Source organism: Mauremys mutica, chromosome 3 (assembly GCF_020497125.1).
Source record: "Mauremys mutica isolate MM-2020 ecotype Southern chromosome 3, ASM2049712v1, whole genome shotgun sequence".
NCBI classification, from domain to species: domain Eukaryota; kingdom Metazoa; phylum Chordata; order Testudines; family Geoemydidae; genus Mauremys; species Mauremys mutica.
In genome coordinates, this window is record NC_059074.1 from 90,324,700 (window position 1) to 90,347,901 (window position 23,202).

General features: G+C 41.7%; 1 protein-coding gene across 2 annotated transcripts in view; it reads right to left on the reverse strand.

Moving 5' to 3' along the window:
• Positions 1 to 452: 452 nt before the first annotated feature.
• GOPC (golgi associated PDZ and coiled-coil motif containing) overlaps positions 453 to 23,202 on the reverse strand; it is a 47,266-nt gene continuing 24,516 nt past the window's right edge. For both annotated transcript variants that reach the window (XM_045010961.1, XM_045010962.1), the window contains 6 exons: positions 17,149 to 17,324; positions 15,487 to 15,652; positions 7,218 to 7,313; positions 5,134 to 5,298; positions 4,253 to 4,433; positions 453 to 3,740 (listed from right to left, as the gene is read on the reverse strand). In XM_045010961.1, the coding sequence (XP_044866896.1) occupies positions 3,622 to 3,740; positions 4,253 to 4,433; positions 5,134 to 5,298; positions 7,218 to 7,313; positions 15,487 to 15,652; positions 17,149 to 17,324 (903 nt within the window). In that variant the 3' untranslated portion in view covers positions 453 to 3,621. The remainder of the gene's footprint in view (positions 3,741 to 4,252; positions 4,434 to 5,133; positions 5,299 to 7,217; positions 7,314 to 15,486; positions 15,653 to 17,148; positions 17,325 to 23,202) is intronic.

Here is a 23,202-nt window from a genome sequence, read left to right on the forward strand (position 1 = left end):
TTCAATGGTGCCCAAAGATTTAATCCTTTGACTGGTTTTCAATGGTCTGGATCTTTGCAGCTCTTTTTGGCTGATGGCTATGAGATGTTTATAGCATTATAACCAAACACTTGGTGTTTATCAGATTGTTCCCCCATCCCCGTATAGAAAAACTGCAACAAGAAACATCTCCCAAATTTAATTATTTTTGAGAGGTCTCCTACACCTCCATCTCCCTTTTTTTTTTAATTTGCTGTTACATCTCACTGACCAAGATTGTATTAGCTTTAATCTTTATATTAAGGAGTTTGATTTTTGTCAATGTCTTTTGGGCTCGATACTCTGTATCTGGATGTAAAATAATAAATTTAGCAGAAGCAGATCACGTATGCTGTTTGCTGCCTATTCACATTTTATAAATAAAACAGAGAAAACCTGAAATGTTAATTGTAAATTAGGAACAGAAACCACTGTAATGCATAAGATCCCATCTTTATTTACAGGCTAATAAAAAAATATGAAACTCAGCTTAACTAGGTATAATACAATTGTTGCAAAATGTTACACCTTCCACAGATATGAGACCAACCCAAGATGGAAGGGTGTTTGGATAGATTATACAATAAATAACATTTGAATATTGCTCACCATATCCATTATCAACACATCTGTGGTAAGTTTGAGATACATACAAACCCTCTCCACTGTAGTAAATACACTTCTACCACAGAAATACAAAAACACAAATTTATGACCCAAGTTAATTTACTACCATCAAGCTTGTTTCTTAGTAAGCAGTGGTCCCATCTCCCTTCAAACTCCATTCTCCTTTAAAAAACCAAGAGATAGTTATTCCACTGAAGATTTAAAAAATATGGCCAAGGAATTATCCACACAAAGCTGCACTCTATTCTCTTAAGAGCTTTGTTTTATTATCTGAAGTAAAATATATACAAGTAAACAATGTTCTATACTTTTTTAAAAATAAAAAATGAAAATCTTACTTTCCTTGGAAACTCTTCATGTCCAACTCAATCAACCCCTGGGAAGCAGTGGGTTTGAGTTTTCCAGTTATTGGCAAAACAGAGTAATGTATTTATAGATTGCATTTAGATTTTGCAACTTGTTGTTAAACTACTGTTGCCTTAAAAAAGAACTTCTAATAGTTTCACTATCCCAACAATAAATCTGCAGTGTTATAGCAGGAAGTATGGAGTACAACCACACTATCCTTTCACAGAAAGTCCTAGCAATATTGTCCGACTCAGGGCTTCCCAAACAAAGGTCAGAAAAACTGACATGGGGGGTAAGGGGAATTTTGGCATTAATTTGTCAATGCTGGTCATCTTCCCAGACAGTACACCACTTCTATCACTGATCTCACCTACAGGATGATCAAAGCAGCAGGCAGGCAGAGTGAGGATGGAAGGAAAACGACTTCAGCAACCCTGTCCAACCTCAAACTGGACGTGGGCAAAAGTATTTGAAATGGGAGATTCTAGGTGCTTCAAGTGGGTGAAGGGACTTTCTCTTTCCCACAGATAACTATCCCTACGCAGCTTCCCTAGACATGACAGAAGGCCATGTCTAACATCTTCAAACAGAGAGGGAATACCCAAAAAGTGAAAATTGAACTGCCTTCTCTGACAGAGAAATACAATGAGCTCCATGCTACACTCAGCTTCAGAGTACACCTTACTGGAATGACAGTAGATGTGACACAATGAATGTCTGGATGCAACATTACAGCGATGAATTCATCTGCTAAAATGCACCTGAACAATTCATGTAATACATGGAGCTTCATAAGCAACTGGTGATATGTGTCTTATGCATTCAGCCCTATTTTTTAAATATTAACATATGCTTAGAGGCAATATTATAGAGTATTTTAATATGCTTTACCACAAAAAAAATTGTCTGTAAATGAAACAGCTTTTTGAGTGAATGGAACCATGCACAAAAATTAATGAAAAGAGCAACAGTTAAAGGTTTTATAAATAGCAAAATCTTTGAATAAAGTATATACACTTTAAAGATACCTCTATAAACATATATATAGTGCTCCTCAGAGGGATAAGGAACTGTGTTCTACATCAAAAGTTTTGAACATTAAACGTTAGATTAATTGATATTCCTCTAAAGGCCTTAGAGATTTTTCCTCTATTTATGTACATCAATACAGTAACATTTGCAAAGCTGTTATTTCACATTAGTTTCACTCTCAAAATACAAAATCTCATCTTTTCACATTACAGTTTAACAGGCTGCATAGCAGTAAATAGGAGAGCAGGGTATTTCGTGCTTTATCCTGGGTTAATAAAAACTATTACACTTTTTTATAGTTTGCATATGGAGCATATTGTGTTTCACTAAAATTTCTATAGATACAGTATGAGAAACTAGCCAAGAAAACCACCATTAACGTCACCATTTTCCAAACATGCCTTGGGCCTTTAGATGTACATCAATTATCTATTTTAGGATATAACTGCTCTTGGAAGGCAACAGTATTTCATTTAAACAGTAACAATTAAAATGCTATAGGCTAACAGGACTGTCATACCATTTAGGACCAGATACTTCATGGCCCTGAGCACTTGCTGCGAGATATGGCGTGTCTTCAACTCCCTTTGATTTAAAGATAATTTCAATGGGAATTGAGCGTGTTCAGTACCCATCCAAAAGTACTCAGCATCTCATAGGATCAAGCCCATGATGAACAACTCAATGTATAAAACTACTTCATATCAGTCCTAACAGTATACATTCAATAACGAATACTGACTGTATGATGCTCAGATACAATGCACAAGGGCAGACATAATTCTGAACAAGCAGTAAGCTATTTTTACACTAATTTTGCATTTAAAAAACAAATAGAACAGTGCTCTGTTTAAATACTTTTGGAGAATATTTTAAGTGCAGCATTGATTAGCAATAAATTGTTTAAAGAAATTAAATAATGCTGAAAATCTCCTCAGATGTAAAATGATTGTGTATTGGGAGATCAGAATTTACAATACTCAACAGTTGTTCTTTCCACTTTTGTTTTCTTAAACTAAAACATTTGCTTTTTGCTATTATGTGAAAATCTGAGTCATGACATTTTTTGTTCCCCCTTTCCCTCCCCGCCCCCCCTTCTAAATTGCAGCTCAAAAAACCTCAATGGAAAATTCAGGGATGCAGTGGTAAATATTCACTTCTCCCTTTTTTAACAGTTAAAGGTTAGTTTGGATCAAAGTGCTGTTAATTCTTTGCTTTTACTCAGTGACAAAGGAACAAAATAAAGCTGGCTACAATTTTATTCTACACCCGTCAAGGACATCAATAGGATCCAAAGCTGAATGCATTAAGATTATCTTTTGGAAACGACATGCTTTGGTGCTTACAGTTCAAGGAAAATCCATTTTACATGCAATGTGTTAACTAATGTGTGTCACAGAAGAACAGAGTTTTACACGTTATGAATTGCTCACAAAGAAGCCCTGAGGTAACCGCCATTTTTTTCAGGCAACAGTAATACAGGTTTCCTTTGATTTTTAATAGTCCTTTTACAACCTACTATGGTATATAAAATTTGGAACAGTCTATTCTGATTATCAATCTTTCCTGAAGAAGTGATCAGGCCAGTTGATTTCTTTAGGGCAAGGACTCAGCAGAATCAGCTAGTTTGGGTGCAGTCTCTTCTAAGGGAGTTTCAACTGAATTTCCTAGGTCTCCATTTTCATGTCCATCAACACTTGGTTTCTTATCAAACACTGCAAATTAAAAATAATTTTTTTAACAGGTGCTGTGGTGATCTGAGGAATTACAAACCAATGAGCTTTACTTCAGAAAAACTCATTAAAATAACTAAAAAATAGAACTATAAAGACTTATAAATATATTTTAGGAAAATCTGCACTGCTTCTGTAAAGGAAAATCATGCTTCTCTAATCTAGAAGAAATATTTGAACACATCTACAAAACAGTGGACAAAGAAGAACCAATTGTCACTGTATTAGGACTGGACAAGAGTCAGAAAACAAAAAGTAGGAATAATCAATTTTCACATGGGAACATGGTTAAGAGAAAGTGAAAACCCGCAGATCATACAGATTTATCTAGGCTACCCAAGACGACTGAATGAGGAACTTCAGAGAGACCTAACAAAGCCAGGTGAGTTGGCTGCATGATGGCATATGAAATTCATTAAAAATTCTTAATTCCAGTCAAACAGGTTTGTATAATGAAATTTCAGCTTTTAACATTTAGGCAAAAGAAGTTTTACCTTCTGATGGTTTGACAGCTGCACTTGCATTTTTCCTATTAGAACCTGAATTTCCACCTTCCTCCAATTCATCAAGATACAAGCGATAGCGATGTCCACTTTCATCCTCATATTCTACATTTTCGTCATCTGAGTCTACCTCTGGAGCAACATACACCACTTCAAATTCAATCTCCCCTCTCTAGAATACAATAAAGATTATCATGTACTTATTTCACAAAATGGCTAGGGGTTAAACTGGACTGCTAACAAGTATATTTTGTTGAATATCTGAAATGCTTTGGGAAAATATATGAATTAACCACTTACTCAAAGTGCAATAATAGCTCTATAGTTTAGGATGCACTGAAATTTGCATTAAAATAGGGATTAAACATTTTTGCTATGAATGTGTATGATCCCCAAGTCTGCAAAACTTATGCTTAGTGAAGAACAAGTTTACCAAGAATTTAAGTAAATCTATTAATTATTTGGAGAGGAAAAGCAAGTACATCAAGGGAGGCCATGGTGCATCATGGGAGATGTAGTCCAGCCCACAAAGAATGAGGACATGAGATGGCTAACTTACAGTTTTCATGAGAAATTATGGCAACGTTTCCAATAAAAAGTAATATTTCAGGTTTTGGATAAAATATGGTTGTAATAGTTTAGTACTGACTGAGAAAATAATAATCAATACTGCTCCTTTACACATTTAGATGGAAGGCTCCAATCTAAGTACTGATCCAGCCTATCTAAGTGCATAAAAACATAAGGTGATACAGCTGCAGGAAACACTAAACACAAGTGCTTGGGTTGAAAGAAAATTTAAAAATGCCAAGCAACTCAATAGGTAAGAAGAAAGAAGACATAGCCACATACTGATAGATAATATAAGTTACCTGCTGGGAAAGAATAGTTACTGCTTCTTTATGTTTGGCATCTCTCAGATTCACTCCATTTACTGCTAGAATGGCATCTCCAACATGCAGACCTCCACATCGGTCAGCAGGCTGACCGGGGTGGATTTCAGAGATTAGTATTGGAACGCCGTGCTCCTTCCCACCCTAACACCACAAAGAAGAAAAAGATGGGTTTACTTAAATAGCTGTTAGCAGGAAAGCAATGTCTTGATAGCTTTTTAAATCTTTGTTTCAGTTTTCACAATAGAAAATTAGACATTTTCACCTTTGGTGATAAGAATTCATTTAATGATTCCTTTAATTCCCCCATTCTGCCCCCAGACAGGTGAACAAATCTGAGTTATATACTCAAAGCGTGAATGGTGGTAATTCTGATTATTAACAGAAAAATATTTAAATCAGATATACAAATTGATGAAACAAGATTGTAAAAGTAAAAAAATGTTTTTATACATCAGACACTGTGCCAGTTACTTAGCAGCTACTTCCAGGATGCAATAAAATATAGGCACTATGGCCAGTATTTTCAGGCTCACTTGCTTAAAAGTTACATATCTAAATCAAAGTGACCCGACTTTCAAAAGACACTGGGCACCTGCTGCCAGGACCGGCTCCAGGCACCAGCAAAGCAAGCACGTGCTTGGGGCGGCACATTTCCAGGGCGGCATTCCGGCCATCTCTTTTTTTGGAGGGCAGTTGCGCTCTCAGAGCTGTGCCACTTAGATGGGGCGAGGCGCCGTGCCCCTGACTGCAGCGGGAAGGGGAAGCCCTAGCCCTGGAATGCTGAGCTGCCAGGGCCCAGCCGCTACCTGGGGAGGAGAGGGCAAGTCCAGCCAGGGAGCTGGGGCTGCGCCGCATCATCTGCGCACTGGCTGCTGCATTGCCTTGCGCCACCCCTTATATTGGGGCTTCTCTGCGCGGCCGGGCAGGGGAGGGGGTAAAACCCCTGCAGGCCCTGGGAGAAGGTGCTATCACTCCCTCCGCTTCCAGTGCCGCCTGCAAGCCCAGCCCCACCTGAGCTTGGGGCAGCAAATAATCTAGAGTCGGCCCTGCCTGCTGCATTCACTGAGTTAGCCTTTGAAAATCAGCCCACTGTTATTTGGATGCAGGGGCGGCTCCAGGCCCCAGCACGCCAAGCGCGTGCTTGGGGCGGCATGCTGCGGGGGGCGCTATGCCGGTCGCTGGGAGGGCGGCGTGCCTTCGGAGGGTCCGCTGGTCCCGCGGCTTCAGTGGAGCCGCGGGACCAGCGGACCCTCCGCAGGCACGCCTGTGGGAGGTCCACCGGAGCCGCGGGACCGGCAGAGCGCCCCCCGCGGCATGCCGTCATGCTTGGGGTGGTGAAACGTCTAGAGCCGCCCCTGTTTGGATGTATGAAGTAGACACCAAAATTTGAAGAAGCTGGCCTATGCCAAGATTCTGTGAGGCATTTCTATTATAAAACCTCATTTTTCTCTTTGCTTGCCAAGATTATACTCATTGGTTGTCAGAATTCTCCACTAACTAACCTGCATATAAAGCCTAGGCCCAGAAATGGAATATTATTGAGTTTTTTAAATGCATGTTTCTGAAGTGAGAAGTTTAAAAAAAAATTAGAGGTTTCAGATATTTTTCAGCTATCTTGCACATTCTAGAACTCAAAATGATTTGCATTAGTTTATACATGCAGTCTAATGCACGAGATGATGATGATATTAAAAGCAGTAGACTCACTGTTCCTTATATTTTATAAAAATAATCCTGCTAAATTTAATATCATCACGTTTCAAGTTAATATTTCTGTACATTTCCAACAGCAGTTCTTACATTGGATAAAACCTGAACAGTGATGGTAAAAACTACTTTTGTTGTTCAAAGACAACAGTATATAAAAACAGTTCTGTTTAAATGTTTTTTCCAGTAGATTACTATTCAACTTGTAATACTCCAATCTGTCCAAATGTCAAAAAATGCATCACTGCATGCTACAGTATCACCTAAACTATTCTCCCTCAGTTATAGCAATGACCTAAAAGTTAACTGTAAATGAGGACAGAAGGTGGAAAATAGATATAAGTATTTATTACTGTGATTGAAATGCCTAGTCCTTCATGGTCTTCTTTAACAAGGAGAACTTTTCTGATTGGACCAACGCCTTGACTCTTCTTTAAGGAATCTGGTTCCTAGTTTAACACAAAAAAGAATAAATATAAACATATGAACTAAAAAGGTACATTTATGGTTGTTTTTTCACATGCAGAAGGAGAATATACACAGCAGCTGATAAGTTACATTAGTACAAGCCAACCCAAACATAGAATATCCTTTGCCAGACAAACTGTGAAGAAGAAAAGAGACTACTCATCTTACACTCCTGATTGGAGGTAGCGTTCCTGTGGTAACAGGAAATGGATGAGAAAAAAGTCAGCCCCAGAAAAGAGAGGCAGACCACACAAAAGTCACTAGTTTGGAAAGCTAGCTGGGTCTACCACTCAATACTAGAAACTATATTTTGACCACAGGTGAAATTAAAAAACTTATGAAACCATCCCTTAATTATTACAGTGATCTAGTCAATACATTCAGTATACAATCTCAAGCATTTCTGATCATTTATTCCAGCAGGATATAAAAAACAACAACAAAAGTCAATCTCATAAAAGCAGAATATATCAAGATTCTTCTTTTCCCGTTATATTTTGTTAAATTTGTTGTTGCTATCACACATTACGAGAAAAAAAAAGTAACTGCACCGAAAATCTACAGGGCCCAATATTTTTATAAGTAATGAGTGATCTTAGGTGATTTAGTTTAGATGCTTTTAAGAGGCTTTATTTCAAAGAGTATTTTCTATAAAAACCAGGATTCTTTAAGGTTTATCCAGTTGGGGCAACCAAAGTCACAAGCCACTTTTGAAAATTTTGACTATGAATTTGAGTTCACCCCTAACTCTAATTAAGTTTGTTATTCAGATTTTTTATAAAGATTAGGGCTGTCGATTATTCGCAGTTAACTCATGTGATTAACTAAAAAAAAATTAATTGCAATTAAAAAAAATGTATCGCAATTAATAGCAGTTTTAATCGCATTGTTAAATAACAATACCTACTGAAATTTATTAAATATTTTTGGCTGCTTTTTCTACATTTTCAGATATATTGATTTCAGTTACAACATAGAATACAAAGCGTACACTGCTCACTCTATATTATTATTTATTACAAATATTTGCACTGTAAAAATGATAAACAAAAGAAACTGTATTTTTCAATTCACCTCATACAAGTACTGTTCTGTAATCTCTTTATCGTGAAAGTGCAAGTTACAAATGTAGATTTTTTTTGTTACATAACTGCACTCAAAAACAAAACAATGCTAAACTTTAGAGCCTACAAGTCCACTCAGTCCTACTTCTCATTCAGCCAATAGCTAGGACAAACAAGTTTGTTTACATTTATGGGAGATAATACTGCCCACTTCTTATTTACAATGTCACCAGAAAGTGAGAACAGGCATTAACATGGCACTTTTGTAGCCAGCATTGCAAGGTATTTACGTGCCAGATATGCTAAACATACTTATGCCCCTTCATGCTTCGGCCACCATTCCAGAGGACATGCTTCCATGCTGATGATGAATGTTAAAAAAAACAATGCTTTACAGTTAACTCTGCACTTAAAGTCGTCCCGGTTAACACTGTTCCATTGTTACGTTGATGATCAATTAGACAACATGCTTGTTTAAAGTTGCACAATGCTCCCTTATAACAGTTGTTTGGCAGCCGCCTGCTTTGTCCATTGCTTGCAGAAAAAGCAGCTTGTTGGAGCTAGCTGGTGGGGGCTTGGAACCAGGGTGGACTGGCAGCCCCCTTATCAGCTCCCCGCTCCCCTAAGTTCCCTGTGCAGCAGCTGCCCAGCAGGCTATCAATTGCCGGGTAGTTCAGCTGTCCCTCCCCCAACTGCCGTGTGCTGCTCCTGCTCTCTGCCTTGGAGCTGCTCCCAGGAAGCCTCCTCCTTGCTGTGCAGAGGTGGGGGGAAGAGGGGTGCTAATGTTGGGGTGTTTCCCTGCCTCCACTTCTGTACCTTATCTCCACAGAGTGGGGGGAGGACATGACAGGGCTCAAGACAGAGGGTACGTCTACACTACGGGATTATTCCGAATTTACATAAACCGGTTTAACAAAACCGATTGTATAAAATCGAGTGTGCGCGGCCACACTAAACACATTAAATCGGTGGTGTGCGTCCACGGTCCGAGGCTAGCGTCGATTTCTGGAGCATTGCACTGTGGGTAGCTATTCCGTAGCTATCCCATAGTTCCTGCAGCCTCCCCCGCCCCTTGGCATTTCCGGGTTGAGATCCCAGTGCCTGATGGTGCAAAAATCATTGTCACGGGTGGTTCTGGGTACAGCCTCACCCCTCCCTCCCTGAGCAGCAGACAACCGTTTCGCGCCTTTTTTGCTTGGTGAACTGTGCAGACGCCATAGCACAGCAAGCATGGACGCTGCTCAGCTCAATACCGCAATCGTGAATGTTTTAAACACCTCGCGCACTCTCGTGCAGTCTATGGTGAACCAGGACCTTCAATCCGAGGCGAGGAGGCGGCGGATACGGCAGCGCGGCGATGACAGTGATGAGGACGTAGACACAGAATTCTCTCAAACCGCGGGCCCCTGCGCTTTGGAGATCCTGATGGTAATGGGGCAGATTCTATCCATTGAACGCCGATTTTGGGCCCGGGAAACAAGCACTGACTGGTGGGACTGCATTGTGTTGCAGGTATGGGACGATTCCCAGTGGCTGCGAAACTTTCACATGCGTAAGGGCACTTTCATGGAACTTTGTGACTTGCTTGCCCCTGCCCTGAAACGCCAGAATACCAAGAGCAGCCCTCACAGTAGAGGGCTTGGTGAGAGCAGCCCTCACAGTAGAGAAGCGAGTGGCGATAGCCCTGTGGAAGCTTGCAACGCCAGACAGAAAATTCCCGGTCAGTCGGGAATCAATTTGGAGTTGGAAAATCTACTGTGGGGGCTGCTGTGATGCTAGTAGCCAAAGCAATCACTAAGCTGCTGCTACGAAAGGTTGTGACTCTGGGAAACGTGCAGGCCATAGTGGATGGCTTTGCTGCACTGGGATTCCCTAACTGTGGGGGGGCGATAGATGGAACCCATATCCCTATCTTGGCACCGCAGCACCAGGGCACCCAGTATGTAAACCGGAAGGGGTACTTTTCAATGGTGCTGCAAGCACTGGTGGATCACAAGGGACGTTTCACAAACATCCACGTGGGATGGCCAGGGAGGGTTCATGACGCTCGCGTCTTCAGAAGCACTACTCTGTTTAAATGGATGCAGCAAGGGAATTACTTCCCAGACCAGAAAATAACAGTTGGGGATGTTGAAATGCCTGTCGTTATCCTGGGGGACCCAGCCTACCCCTTGATGCCATGGCTCATGAAGCCATACACAGGCAGCCTGGACAGTGGTCAGGATCTGTTCAATTACAGGCTGAGCAAGTGCAGAATGGTGGTGGAATGTGCATTTGGCTGTTTAAAGGCGCGCTGGCGGACATTACTGACTCGTTCAGACCTCAGCCAAACCAATGTCCCCTATGTTATTGCTGCTTGCTGTATTCTCCACAATCTCTGTGAGAGTAAGGGGGAGACCTTTATGGCGGGGTGGGAGGCTGAGGCAAATCACCTGGCCGCTGATTACGCGCAGCCAGACACCAGGGAGATTAGAAGAGCACACCAGGAAGCGGTGCGCATCAGAGAAGCTTTGAAAACGAGCTTCATCAATGGCCAGGGTACAGTGTGACTGCTGTGTTTGTTGATGAACACCCAACCCCCTTGATTGACTCAGTCCCTGTAAGCAACTCCCCCTCCCCCTTCGAGTACAGCTTACTTATGCAAATAAAGTCACTCATTTAAAAAGCATGAATTCTTTATTGATTCCTTATAAAAAGAGGGAGAGAAGTAAGGGTGTGGTTTGGGAGGAGGATAGGAGGGATGGAGAAGGCCATTAAAAAAAATTCACAGTAACGACATCCTTCTGGTTGGGCTGTCCACGGGGGTGGAGTGGGCGGGTGCACGGAGCCTCCCCCCACGCGTTCTTACACGTCTGGGTGAGGAGGATGTGGAACATGGTGAGGGTTGAGGGTGGTTATACAGGGGCTGCAGCGGCACTCTGTGATCCTGCTGCCGTTCCTGAAGCTCCACCAGACGCCGCAGCATGTCAGTTTGATCACGCAGCAGCCCCAGAGTTGCATCCCGCCACCGCTGATCTTCCTGCCGCCACCGCTGATTTTCCTGCCGGTCTTCCTGCCGCCACCTCTCATCTCGGTTGTCCCTCCTGTCCTCACGTTCATCCCTCCTGTCCTCACGTTCACTGGCCTCTTTCCTGTAATTTGATACCACGTCCTTCCACTCATTCAGATGAGCTCTTTCATTGCGTGTAACTTCCATAATATCCGAGAACATCTCATCTCGCGTCTTCTTTTTCCTCTGCCTTATCTGTGCTAGCCTTTGGGATGGAGGAGGGATGGTTGAAAAATTTGCAGCTGCATGAGGGAGATAAATATTTAGAAAGATACATTTTACAGAACAATGGTTATACTCTTTCACAGTGAACAGCACTATTCACCTAGCACATGTGATTTCCCTACAAGGTCGCATTTTTCATCTTAATAGTGAGTGCTTGCAGCTCTGGAGTTACAGATCTCACAGACACAGGTCCGGGCATCAGAATTCAGCTTGCATGCGGCCATGGTAAGCCACTGTCTTTCGGCTTCTGTAGTGATTTACCCCTCCCCGCCAACGCATGGCTAATATCATGCTAGCTCCCTGCTAATCAACAACCTTCCCACCCCCCCACCCACTGCGTGGCTGGTAGCTTGGGGAAGATCGCCGGTGACCAAACACAAAAAAGATCATCGGCATTTCACTCCTCCCCTCCCCCCGCTTCGCTACGTGCAGGAAAGGTTTTTTTTTAAGCTGCTGCAGTCCACGAACCCAGTAGAAAAATGGCCACCACCCTTACTTAAATTCCTGATTTTTAACCAGGTTATCCTGAACGATATCACTTTGCTGAGGATAACAGAACAAGATAAAGAGCAGATGCTTCTTGAATGCCAGCAGTCACCGGGACCATACACTGCTATGCTTTGCCACGCAATGATACCTGATTACTTGCTACATGCATGGCGTGGTAAAGTGTCCTACCCTGGTGGGCGGAACAAGGCTGCCTTGCCCAGAAACCTTCTGCAAAGGCTTCTGGAGTACCTACAGGAGCGCTTCATCGAGATGTCCCTGGAGGATTTCCTCTCAATCCCCGGACATGTTAACAAACTTTTCTAAGTAACTATACTGTCTGCGAATGCATCCCAAGTCCTCAGGGCAAATCAATCATTAAAAAAGGCTTGCTTAAAAAACAATGTTTGCTATTTGCAAAGGTACACTCACCAGAGCTCCCTTCCATGGCGTCATTGTCTGGGATAGTTGATTGTGAGGGCTGGGAGGAGGGTAATTCCGTCAGGGTGATAAAAAGCTCCTGGCTGCTGGGGCTCACGGCGTGCTGTGTGCTCTCTGCTAGGTCTTCCTCCTCTTCTTCATCTTCATCTTCCCCGTCTGCATAATCCTCAGCCATGGCAGAGATTACAACCCCCACCTCGGAATCCACGATCAGGGGTGGGGTACTTGTGGCGCAGCCCCCTAAAATTGCATGCAGCTCAGCATAGAAGCGGCATGTTTTTCGACCTGCCCCGGACCTTCCGTTTGCTTCTTTGGTTTTCTGGTAGGCTTGTCTGAGCTCCTTAACTTTCACTCTGCACTGCACTGAGTCCCTGCTGTGGCCTTTATCCGTCATAGCCTTAGAAATTCTTTCAAATACTTTTTCATTTCGTCTTTTGGAACGCAGTTCTGATAGCACTGAATCCTCTCCCCAGATAGCGATCAGATCCAGTACCTCCCGTGCAGTCCATGCTGGGGCTCTTTTTCGATTCTCAGGAGACTGCATTGTTACCTGTGCTGATGAGCTGTGCGTGGTCACCTGTGCTGATGAGCTCTCCACGCTGGGGAAGCAGGAAATGAATTTCAAAAGTTCGCGGGGCTTTTCCTGTCTACCTGGCCAGTGCATCCGAGTTCAGAATGCTGTCCAGAGCGGTCACTGGTGCACTGTGGGATACCGCCCGGAGACCAATACCGTCGATTTGCGGCCACACTAACCCTATTCCGATATGTTAATCCCGATATTAGCGCTACTCCTCTCGTCGGGGAGGAGTACAGAAACCGATTTAAAGAGCCATTAAAATCGATATAAGGTGCCTCCTAGTGTGGACGGTTGTGGCGTTAAATCGGTTTTACGCTCCTAAAACCGATTTAAACGCCTAGTGTAGACCAGGCTAGAGGGAGCTTGCTGGCAGCAGCTGCTGTCTCAGCTTGCTAATCTACTTAAAAAGGCAATGTACTTAGAGTGGGTCAACGTACTTAACGGGGCAATGAGCGTCTCTCACACACATGGTGTGTGTGTCTGTCTCGCTCTGCCATGCTGTCTCCCCTCCCTCCATTTATGCTGCCTTGTGGAGTGTGAAGCTACATTAACAACAATATATTAACCTGAGGGCTAAGCCAAGTGCTAGTTCATCATTTAGCAGTAAAGCATTCCCTGGGAAATATCCCTCCCTCTTCCACCCTCTAACTTCACCACCTCAACCAAGCTTCACAATCATCATTGCTGTGTACAGTATTAAATTGTTTATTTAAAACTTATTTTGTGTGTGTGTGTGTGTTAGTTAGTGTTAGTTTTTTGTCTGGCGAAAAAAATTTCACTGGAACCTAATCCCTCCATTTACATTAATTCTTATGGGGAAATTGGATTTGCCTAAAGTAGCATTTTTCAGGAACATAACTACAATGTTAAGCAAAGAGTTACTGTAATTAAATTTGTGACTGAATTCCTTGGGGGAGTATTGTATGTCTCCAGCTCTATTTTACCTGCATTCTGCCATATATTTCACGTTATAGTAGCCTCGGATGATGACTCAGCACATGATGTTCACTTTAACAACACTTTCGCTGCAGATTTGACAAAACACAAAGAAGGTACCAATGTGAGATTTCTAAAGATAGCTACAGCACTTGACCCAAGGTTTAAGAATCTGAAGTGCCTTCCAAAATCTGAGAGGGACGAGGTGTGGAGCATGCTTTCAAAAGTCTTAAAAGAGCAACATTCCGATGCGGAAACTACAGAACCCGAACCACCAAAAAAGAAAATCAACCTTCTGCTGTTGGCATCTGACTCAGAGGATGAAAATGAACATGCATCGGTCCACACTGCTTTCGATTATTTTTGAGCAGAACCCGTCATTAGCATGGATACATGTCCTCTGGAATAGTGGTTGAAGCTTGAAGGGACATATGAATCTTTAGCGTATCTGGCATGTAAATATCTTGTGACGCCGGCTACAACACTGCCATGTTCTCACTTTCAGGTGACATTGTAAACAAGAAGTGGGCAGCATTATCTCCTGCAAATGTAAACAAACTTGTTTGTCTGAGCAGTTAGCTGAAGTAGGACTGAATGGCCTTGTAGGCTCTAAAGTTTTACATTGTTTTATTTTCTAATGCAGGTTTTTTTTGTACATAATTCTACATTTGTAAATTGCACTTTATTGATAAAGAGATTGCACTACAGTACTTGTATGAGGTGAACTGAAAAATACTTTCTTTTATCATTTTTACAGTGCAAATATTTATAATAAAAAGAATATAAAGTGAGCACTGTACACTTTGTATTGTGTTGTAATTGAAATCAATATATTTGAAAATGTAGAAAACAATCACAAATATTGAAATAACGGTATTCTATTATGAACAGTGCGATTAATCGTGATTAATATTTTTAATCACACGTTTAATTGCGATTAATTTTTTAATCACTTCACAGCCCTAATAAAGATGTTTTGACAATGAACAGTATTAAGTCAACATTTTGAAACCTATGTGCCTGAAGTTAGGCTCCTAAAGCCATAAGTTGACACCTAAACAGAAGTAGTCTGATTTTCAGAAGGGCTGAGCACCCATCGCTGCCAGGGAAATCAATGGAAGCTGCAGGTTCACTCAGGCCATTATAGCAGAGTCACTACTCAAGATAGAACCACACTTTAATTCACTGTAATATATGTAACATCATGACGACTCGGGATTATATCACCATATACAACGGAATACAAACTACAGCAGAACAAGCATGAAGAGGGAGGATTATACATATTGGTTCTCCCTGAAAAGCTGTGAAGGACTGGTGGAGAAAATAAGGGAAGGCAGGTTCACTAAGATAGGAAATATCAGAGTTCATCTTACATGCCCTGGTGGTGCTTGCATTGGTCTTTTCAGGTCATTACGACCCCGACATGCTCTAATGACAGTTTTGTGACGATGCAGGTGTATTTCTGCTTCTAACTGGTTCCAAAGCTTATCATGAGCAGGACCCTTCATATCTCGGCCTAGTAACTGAATCTGCTGGACCCTACAAAATGAGGAAGAAAAAGAGTGTGTACAATACATCACAACTGAAAATTGAGATATTTCAGTACTTACGGTTTATCTGCTTTAGTGAACTGCAGTGTTGTAACTTGCACCCATGGCTCGAACCAGCACAACTGCAACAGTGCTGAGCATGTACACACACAGCACTCACTGAAAGTTTCAGGACTGTGGATTGCTGTATGTACCTACCTCACAGTACCCAGCACAGTTCCTTGAAGCAGGTACATATGGCTTGTAAGGTGAGGATTTTTGTTTAAATCAACTGTAACTGCAAGATTTTCCCTATCTAGTGAAATCCTCTCTTTCCCTCAACTCCTCCAACTCTGGACCCTGCCTCAGAGGCCCAAACCCACACTGGAGGCAACCATTTGGGATAGAAACCCCCAACCATTTCCCTGGGCGTAGGGCAAGAAACATTGTCTGGCAACAGCTGGGGCTGCAATAATGGCAGAGAAAGAAACTGTCTGGGTTCCCCCTGCAATCCAAGAGGCCCAAATTGTTTCTGAGGGCAGCCTTGGAGGACTGTCTCAGTGGACAGTGGGTGAAATCATAATAGAGGGGTACTTTGGCACATAGGATAATTTAATATCCTTTTTAAAACAAAGAACTGGGGAAATAAAAAATAGACAAGGGTTAAAAAATAAAATGCAAAAAAGAGGACTAACAATAGCTTTGTAGAGGGGGTAGTTAGGGATAGTTTCTAAATATGTTGAAAGATAAAAGGAACTAACATTGTGTCCCTATCATCACTCTCACTACTGTTTATCTGTTCAATCTCCTTCCCACACCTTTCACTGGATTTTTGTCTTTTTAGATTTTAAGCTGTTTGAACAAAGGACACTGTCTTCCTAAATGCTTGCACAGGAGTAAACAAAATGGGGTCCTGTCCCTGAGTGGAGCCTTTAAGTTTTACCACAATATAAATAAGCCGTGATTTTACATTTAAATTCCCTTTTTATTTTGGAATAAATATTAGTTCTTTAAACATACCTTTGGAAGTAGGCTATTACTGAGGTAGTCACCTTAGGTCATTCATGGAGCTAAGGAAAACAAACTTTTGTTCTATGGGGAGAGACGGAAGGGTTTCTTTTCTCTCTCCCTGAAGAACAGACATTTGCTTTTCTTACATGGGGCAGGAACCTGACCCGAAATATTCTGCTCAAGGCTTAGCCGGAAGTATGCATATTCCTAAAAGATGCTTCCAAGGGGCTGGTTACAGTTTGCAATGGACATAGTGAAAGCCTGGTTTATTTTCAATAGCAGGGGGAACAGAGGACCTATAAGGTTAAACATATCCTAATCCTTCCATAAATCTGATTTTCATATACCATTATTTGTATTATCGTAGCCCCTATGAGTCCCACTCATGGACAAGGACCCCAGTGTACTAGGCACTGTATAAACAGAACAAAAAGATGGCATCTGTCCCAAATAGCAAAATTATCATAGTGTGGACCTGAAATTACTTGTACAAACCTTCCAGCTAGTTCTTTATCTAGGTATTTGGCCGCCAGTCTTGCCCCATAAACCTCAGCCTGAAGCACAGCTATGTGTCGACGAAGTGCCTCATTTTCCTTCCTCAGTAACTTCACCTCCGCTTCAAGTTGAGCTTCTTTCACCTTTTCTTTCTTGTTGGCTTCAAGCTCTCTCTCCTAAAAAAAAATTAAGAAAAAAATTGGCAGTTTTTATTTAAGTCATTTCAGGAACAGTGCTAAACATTTCTGCAAATAAACATGCAATAACTGCAGCATTACATAATGCATTACTCCCTCTAGAAAGTATTGTGGTATTGAAGCTATAGTTCCTTTATTATAAAGACTCTTACAAAAGAGCCACAAAATTGTCTTACATTGGGATTAACTTTCCTTACATCATAGGATCCTTTTCCTTTAAATAAAGGACGTAGGGGAAGGTTTCAAAAGGCACAAAGGACAATTATATGCTTAACTCTATAGAAAGTAAGTAGAAGCCAGGCACCTAATTCCTATTTGTGCCTTTGAAAATCTCTCCCCTAAACACCACCAATACGAAAGATATCTAGACAAAACACTATGTAATACAGTCATCAATTTAAAACAAAAATTAAAAATAAAATTAGTTATCACTTCATTAACAAATTATGCCTTACATCAAATTACCTTTATGCTATGTGTGGTAAATTTAAGAGATAGTCAAACAAGGCCTTTAAAATATATGCCAAACACACATAGGTGATGATATCTATGTGATGGTATCTCTGAAAGGAACTGGTTGTCATGCCTTGCCAGGGTTAAGACCTGCCTACTTTTGGAAATTATTTGGAGTTTAATTTCCAATGGCAGTAATATGCTACATATTAATTTACTATTTGTTATTTATATTGTTGTAGTACACAGAAGCCCTAGTCATAGATCGGAACCCCACTATGCTAGCACTCAACAAACACAAAACTAAAATACAGTCCCTGCCCCAAGGAGTTTACAATCTAAGTAGAAGACAAGAGACAAAAGATGGATTTAGGCAGATGGGGAATACAAGGAAACAATGAGACAATATTGGTCAGGGTGACAGGACTGCTGGTATACAGACGATTGCCTAACTGTTGTCAAGCTTTTTGTAAGCATCATGGCAAAGGAACTTTGAGGATGTTTACGGGGAGCACTTCCCAAGCTTGCGGGGCAGTATGCAAGAAAGCACATAGTGCTTGTTTGAAAATATAATAAGTGGGTGATGGAGGCTGACAACATGGGCCAATCAGAGGTGGATGTCGACAACTCAATACCTAATGAAAGATGATAGGTAGGCTGAGGATTGACTGTGAAGGGCTTTGAAAGTGAATACATGCAGCTTATGTTTGATGCAATAGAGAAGGGGAGCCAGTGGAGGGATGCAAAAAGGGAAGTAACACAGTCAAAGCAATGGCCTAAAAAAATGATATTTGCAACAGTATTCTGAATGGGGCAAGATTGCATTGGTCAAGACCAGAGAAAAGGATTTTGCAGCAATTGAGACAAGAGAGGGTGAGAGCTTTGGCAAGAGTTTCAACTGTGTTGATGGATACAAAAGGTTGGATTTTAGAGATGTTATGCAGAAAGAATTGGCAAGGTTTAGATATAGCCTGGATGTGAGGTCTTAGAGAGAGGTCCAACTCAAAGATGACACCTTGATTATCGGCCTGAGTGACAGGATGGAGTACTAATTTTGAGCTGTAGCATCAGAGACTTCGTTGAGTGTGGATACAGTGGTGTGCAAGAGGCAGAGCTGGATTGGACAGGGTCTAGGATGGAATTACAAAGAGAAACCCCAGACAGATTGTAGATTATAAGCTCAATAAGTTTAGTGATAAAGAGAGATGGGAGATGTGGTAGTAGTTGGAAAGGGAAGTGCGATCAAGGGCGGGAGAGACTACAGCATATTTGTATTGTAAGGGGAAAGAGCTAGGGACAAGCAGAGGTTAAGTTGAAGAGTAAGGTAGAGGAGATCATGAGATGGGATGTGACAGGGTTACAGGGGCAAGTAGGAAGGTTAGAGGAAGAGAGCAGATGAGAATGTTGCTCCACAGTGCAAGAGCAGGAAAGGAAGAAATGGATGCTGGGGGTGATCCAGGGAAGGGGGCTGGCAGGGTGGATCTTGTATGGGAGAGAGGGACAATGACCATTTCAGTGGGAAAAATGGAGGAGAGCGACTAAGATGTCAGTGCTGATGGATTGGAAGCATGGAAAGGCTGAGTGACAAAGGGTGAGGAGAAGGACTGATGGGTTTTGCTTAAAGACACCAAGTGATGGTCAGAGAGGGGAACTCTGGAAGAGAGAGAGAGAGAGAGAAAGAGCGAGCGAGCAAGCAGTGTTTAATGAAAACCAAGTCAAGTGAACAGCCCTTTTGGTGAGTGGGAGAGTTGAACCAGGACTGCGGGTCAAATGAAGATTCAAAGGAAAGGAAACACGCAGTTAAGGGGTCAAACAGATCATCAAAATGGAAACTGAAGTCGCCATGCCTATATTACTGGCTAAATTGACACTGCTGCAATCGATGCAGCAGTGTCATTTTAGCAGGTCTGGTGAATACACGCTAAGTCAATGGGAGAGCGCTCTCCTGTCAATGTCTGTACTCCACCTCCCCGAGAGGTGGAAGCTATATCAATGGGAGATGCTCTCCCGTCAACATAGCGTGGTATAGACACCACGCTAAGTCAACCTAAGTTATGTCAACTTCAGTTACATAACTGCAGTACTGTAACTTAGATCGACTTACACCGTTAGTGTAGACCAGTCCTAAGTCTGGGAAACTGGGAGACTAGGAAGAGAGAGAGAGGCTGGACTTGAAATTAGACAGAAAGACTATGTCCAAACTGATCCACAAGTGCCAGCCACACACAGATCACTTATTTCTCTTGAAAGAAACTTACCAACAGCTGAAAATTAGGTATACATTAGTTCTACATATTCTTATAGCAAAAGAGACTGTTGGTGGTGATACCATTTTCATTCAAAATCAGTCAATTAAGATTGGATTCAGGGGTAAACCTCCTCACTGGCTCTTCCAAAATATCCTAAATGTGCCTATTGGTGTCTATGACTTACACAAGCCTGGTAATAAAAACAGCAACAGCATAAAATTAAAAATAACTTGTCTGTCCATTGACTAAAAGGAACATAAAAAGTTTTATCATTCCCCTAACCTCTGTCTGCCATTAGATTGTGAATTTTTTTATTCAGGATATGTCTGTCTACAAAACACTTAAGCATATAATTGGCAGCAAACATATGGAATTAAATAAAAATCACCCCCCCACACACACTATTGTTATAAGTGACACCTAAATTTTACTGAAACTGAAACATTAGAGACAAATATTTTTCTCAGTTTATTTACTTTGGACGTTTGACAGCATTCTGTGTACGTTTGGTGTCACCGTTTCCTATGCATGGGCATGTTGTCAATTTCAACTGCTGTTCATACGGATCTTTCATCCAGCAAGAGAGAGAAATGGCCTGGTAAAACCACTTCTTTCAGGGGGACTCACGGATAAGCGTTGTACCTGAAACTACTTTAAAAAAGTGACTAGACTTCAAGTTGACAGTATTCCTTTAAGATCACAGGTCCTTATCCTGAAAACTGCTCAACATGAAAGGATTTCTCATTATGCAAAGCCATAATAAAGCCAAAAGGTGAATAATAAAGTGAAGGTCCTCACTTGTGGAGCATTCTTGCAGGATTGGTGCCTAAATGTGCAACTTTATGCATAGAATTCAGCAAAAAGACTCAGTATTCCAGATATGATGAGACCTACATTAGTTAGTATGAAAGAGATTTATTTAATATGAGGCTGCTCAATTTTTAATCTTAAAAGAGTATCTTCTTATCCCTTATCTCTCCATTCCTCATAATTAAAACAATTATGGAAACTCAAATTACTGTACAATGCTCAATCTAAATGCAGAGAAAATATATAATTATCTTTTCCAAGACTCAGAGCACAGATATGGGCTGTAATTTACTCAACTATGATTGGTATTATTTTAGAGAAAAACTGAAAGATGAAGGCAGATTATGATTACTTACACATAATGGAAAAAAATCATAGCAGAAAGGTAGAACAGTAAAAGGATAGGGTCTACTACATTTACTACTATTTCCTTTGGTAATTTTTTACTGCAATACCTATACAAATTTCACTAAAACGTACATATTTTGTTGTCAGATATTTAAAATACAATTTGATATTGGCATCGATTACACTGGGTTGTAATTATCTGAACATACCCCATACTGGAGAGGTAGGTGAGTGATTTCTTTGTGAAAAGTATTTGCCTATGTGTAACAGGTTGGTTTTGCCTTTTATCATTTTTCAGTGTGAGTTCATTTGAGAGCTTAGTGCTTGTCTGGTGTTACCTGCAGAGGCGGTGTTGGGGCATTTGATGCTCTGAATAGGGCACACGTCGTGATAGGCATTTATAGGACCCATGGATCTTAAAAGGTGTGTTGTAGAGGGTATTGATCATCATAGCACTGAAGATACGTCTTCAGGTTTTGCATCTATTGTTCTTGCAGAATCTGGTACAGCTTTGAGTTGGTGTGTCCTAGTCTGTGGGGAGCTTGCTTCTGAGGATGAGATTGGCGAGGCTGGGAGGTTGTTTGAAGATCAGAACAGAGGGTTCAGGAAAGATTTCTTTCAGCATGTGGTCGCCATCAAATATTGGTTGTAAATGTTTGATGACACCCCATGCACATTCCTGTGTGGGGAAGAAAAACCCAAACAACCTCACCATCCTACTACCCCATACTGGTACCAATAGAGCAGTGGTCCCCAACCTTTTCATCTGGCGGGCGCCAGACAAAGGACCACTGCAGCGGTGGAGCACCGCCTCTCGATGACACCGCTTGCTGTCGATAAGTGATGTCGCCGCCGAAATTCGGGAGCGACGTCTCTCGATGATGTCACAAGCGGCATCATCGAGAGGCGTCGCCGCCAAAATTCGGGGGCGACGCCTCTCGATGATGTCACTTGTCGACGGCAAGCGGCGTCATCGAGAGATGTCCCTGCCGAAATGCCGCTGAAATTCAGGGACCCCTGCAATAGAGTATATCATCAGATAATTACAACCCAGGTAATTGATGCTAATGTCAAGTATTTTAAATATCTGAAAACAAAATAATTTTATAACTCTGCTGGACACTAAAAACCATGGACTGAGCTGAGACACCCATTTTATAGTTCACAACAATTTGTAACACACTTGCTGCCTACTAACCCTGCACTGTCTTATGAAACTGATCTGATCTAGGAAGTTAGATGGGTTTTGGCCCAACTGGCTTCCAGCCACAGCTAGTGTCATAGTGGCATGGCCATAGACAATTGTCAGAATGCTGAGCTTCCCATATGATGAAGATTAGTATATTTCTCATCTCCTAAATTTATGTCTCCCAATCGTGAGCTGCAGCATACACCCTTCCCAGCTTCACCAAAGGACTGAAGATACCATATGCACTATGTGTACTTTTTGTATAATACAGGTTCTGAATTTAAAATAGATAAGTTAGGTAATAAGAACGGCCATATTGGGTCAGACCAATGGTCCATCTAGCCCAGTATCCTGTCTCTGACAGTGACTAGTGCCAGGTGCTTCAGAGGGAAATGAACAGAACAGGGGAATTTCAAGTGATCCATTCCCGTTGTCCAGTCCCAGCTTCTGACAGTTGGAGGTTGGGGTTGTGTCCCTGACCATCTTGACAAATAGCCACTGATAGATTTATCGTCTAAATGTGAGGCATAATACTTGCTAGCCTCCCCATTCCAAAGGTCATACATTGGCCTTTGGGCTGGTCTAACTTACTTCCTCCCAATGGTATGAGGCAATTACAGGAATTTCCAGGGTGCAGGGATGCCCTAGCCACATCCCTTATACTGGCTGCAACGAGGGGCATGCCCTTGTTGTATTATGGCAACTCTACCTCAGGGGAGTGTAATAAGCAGGCATGATCTTCATGTAGCCATTAGGCTGGCTTTAGGGTTGCGATGCACTACCAGGATAGCACAAAGGTGCCCCAACA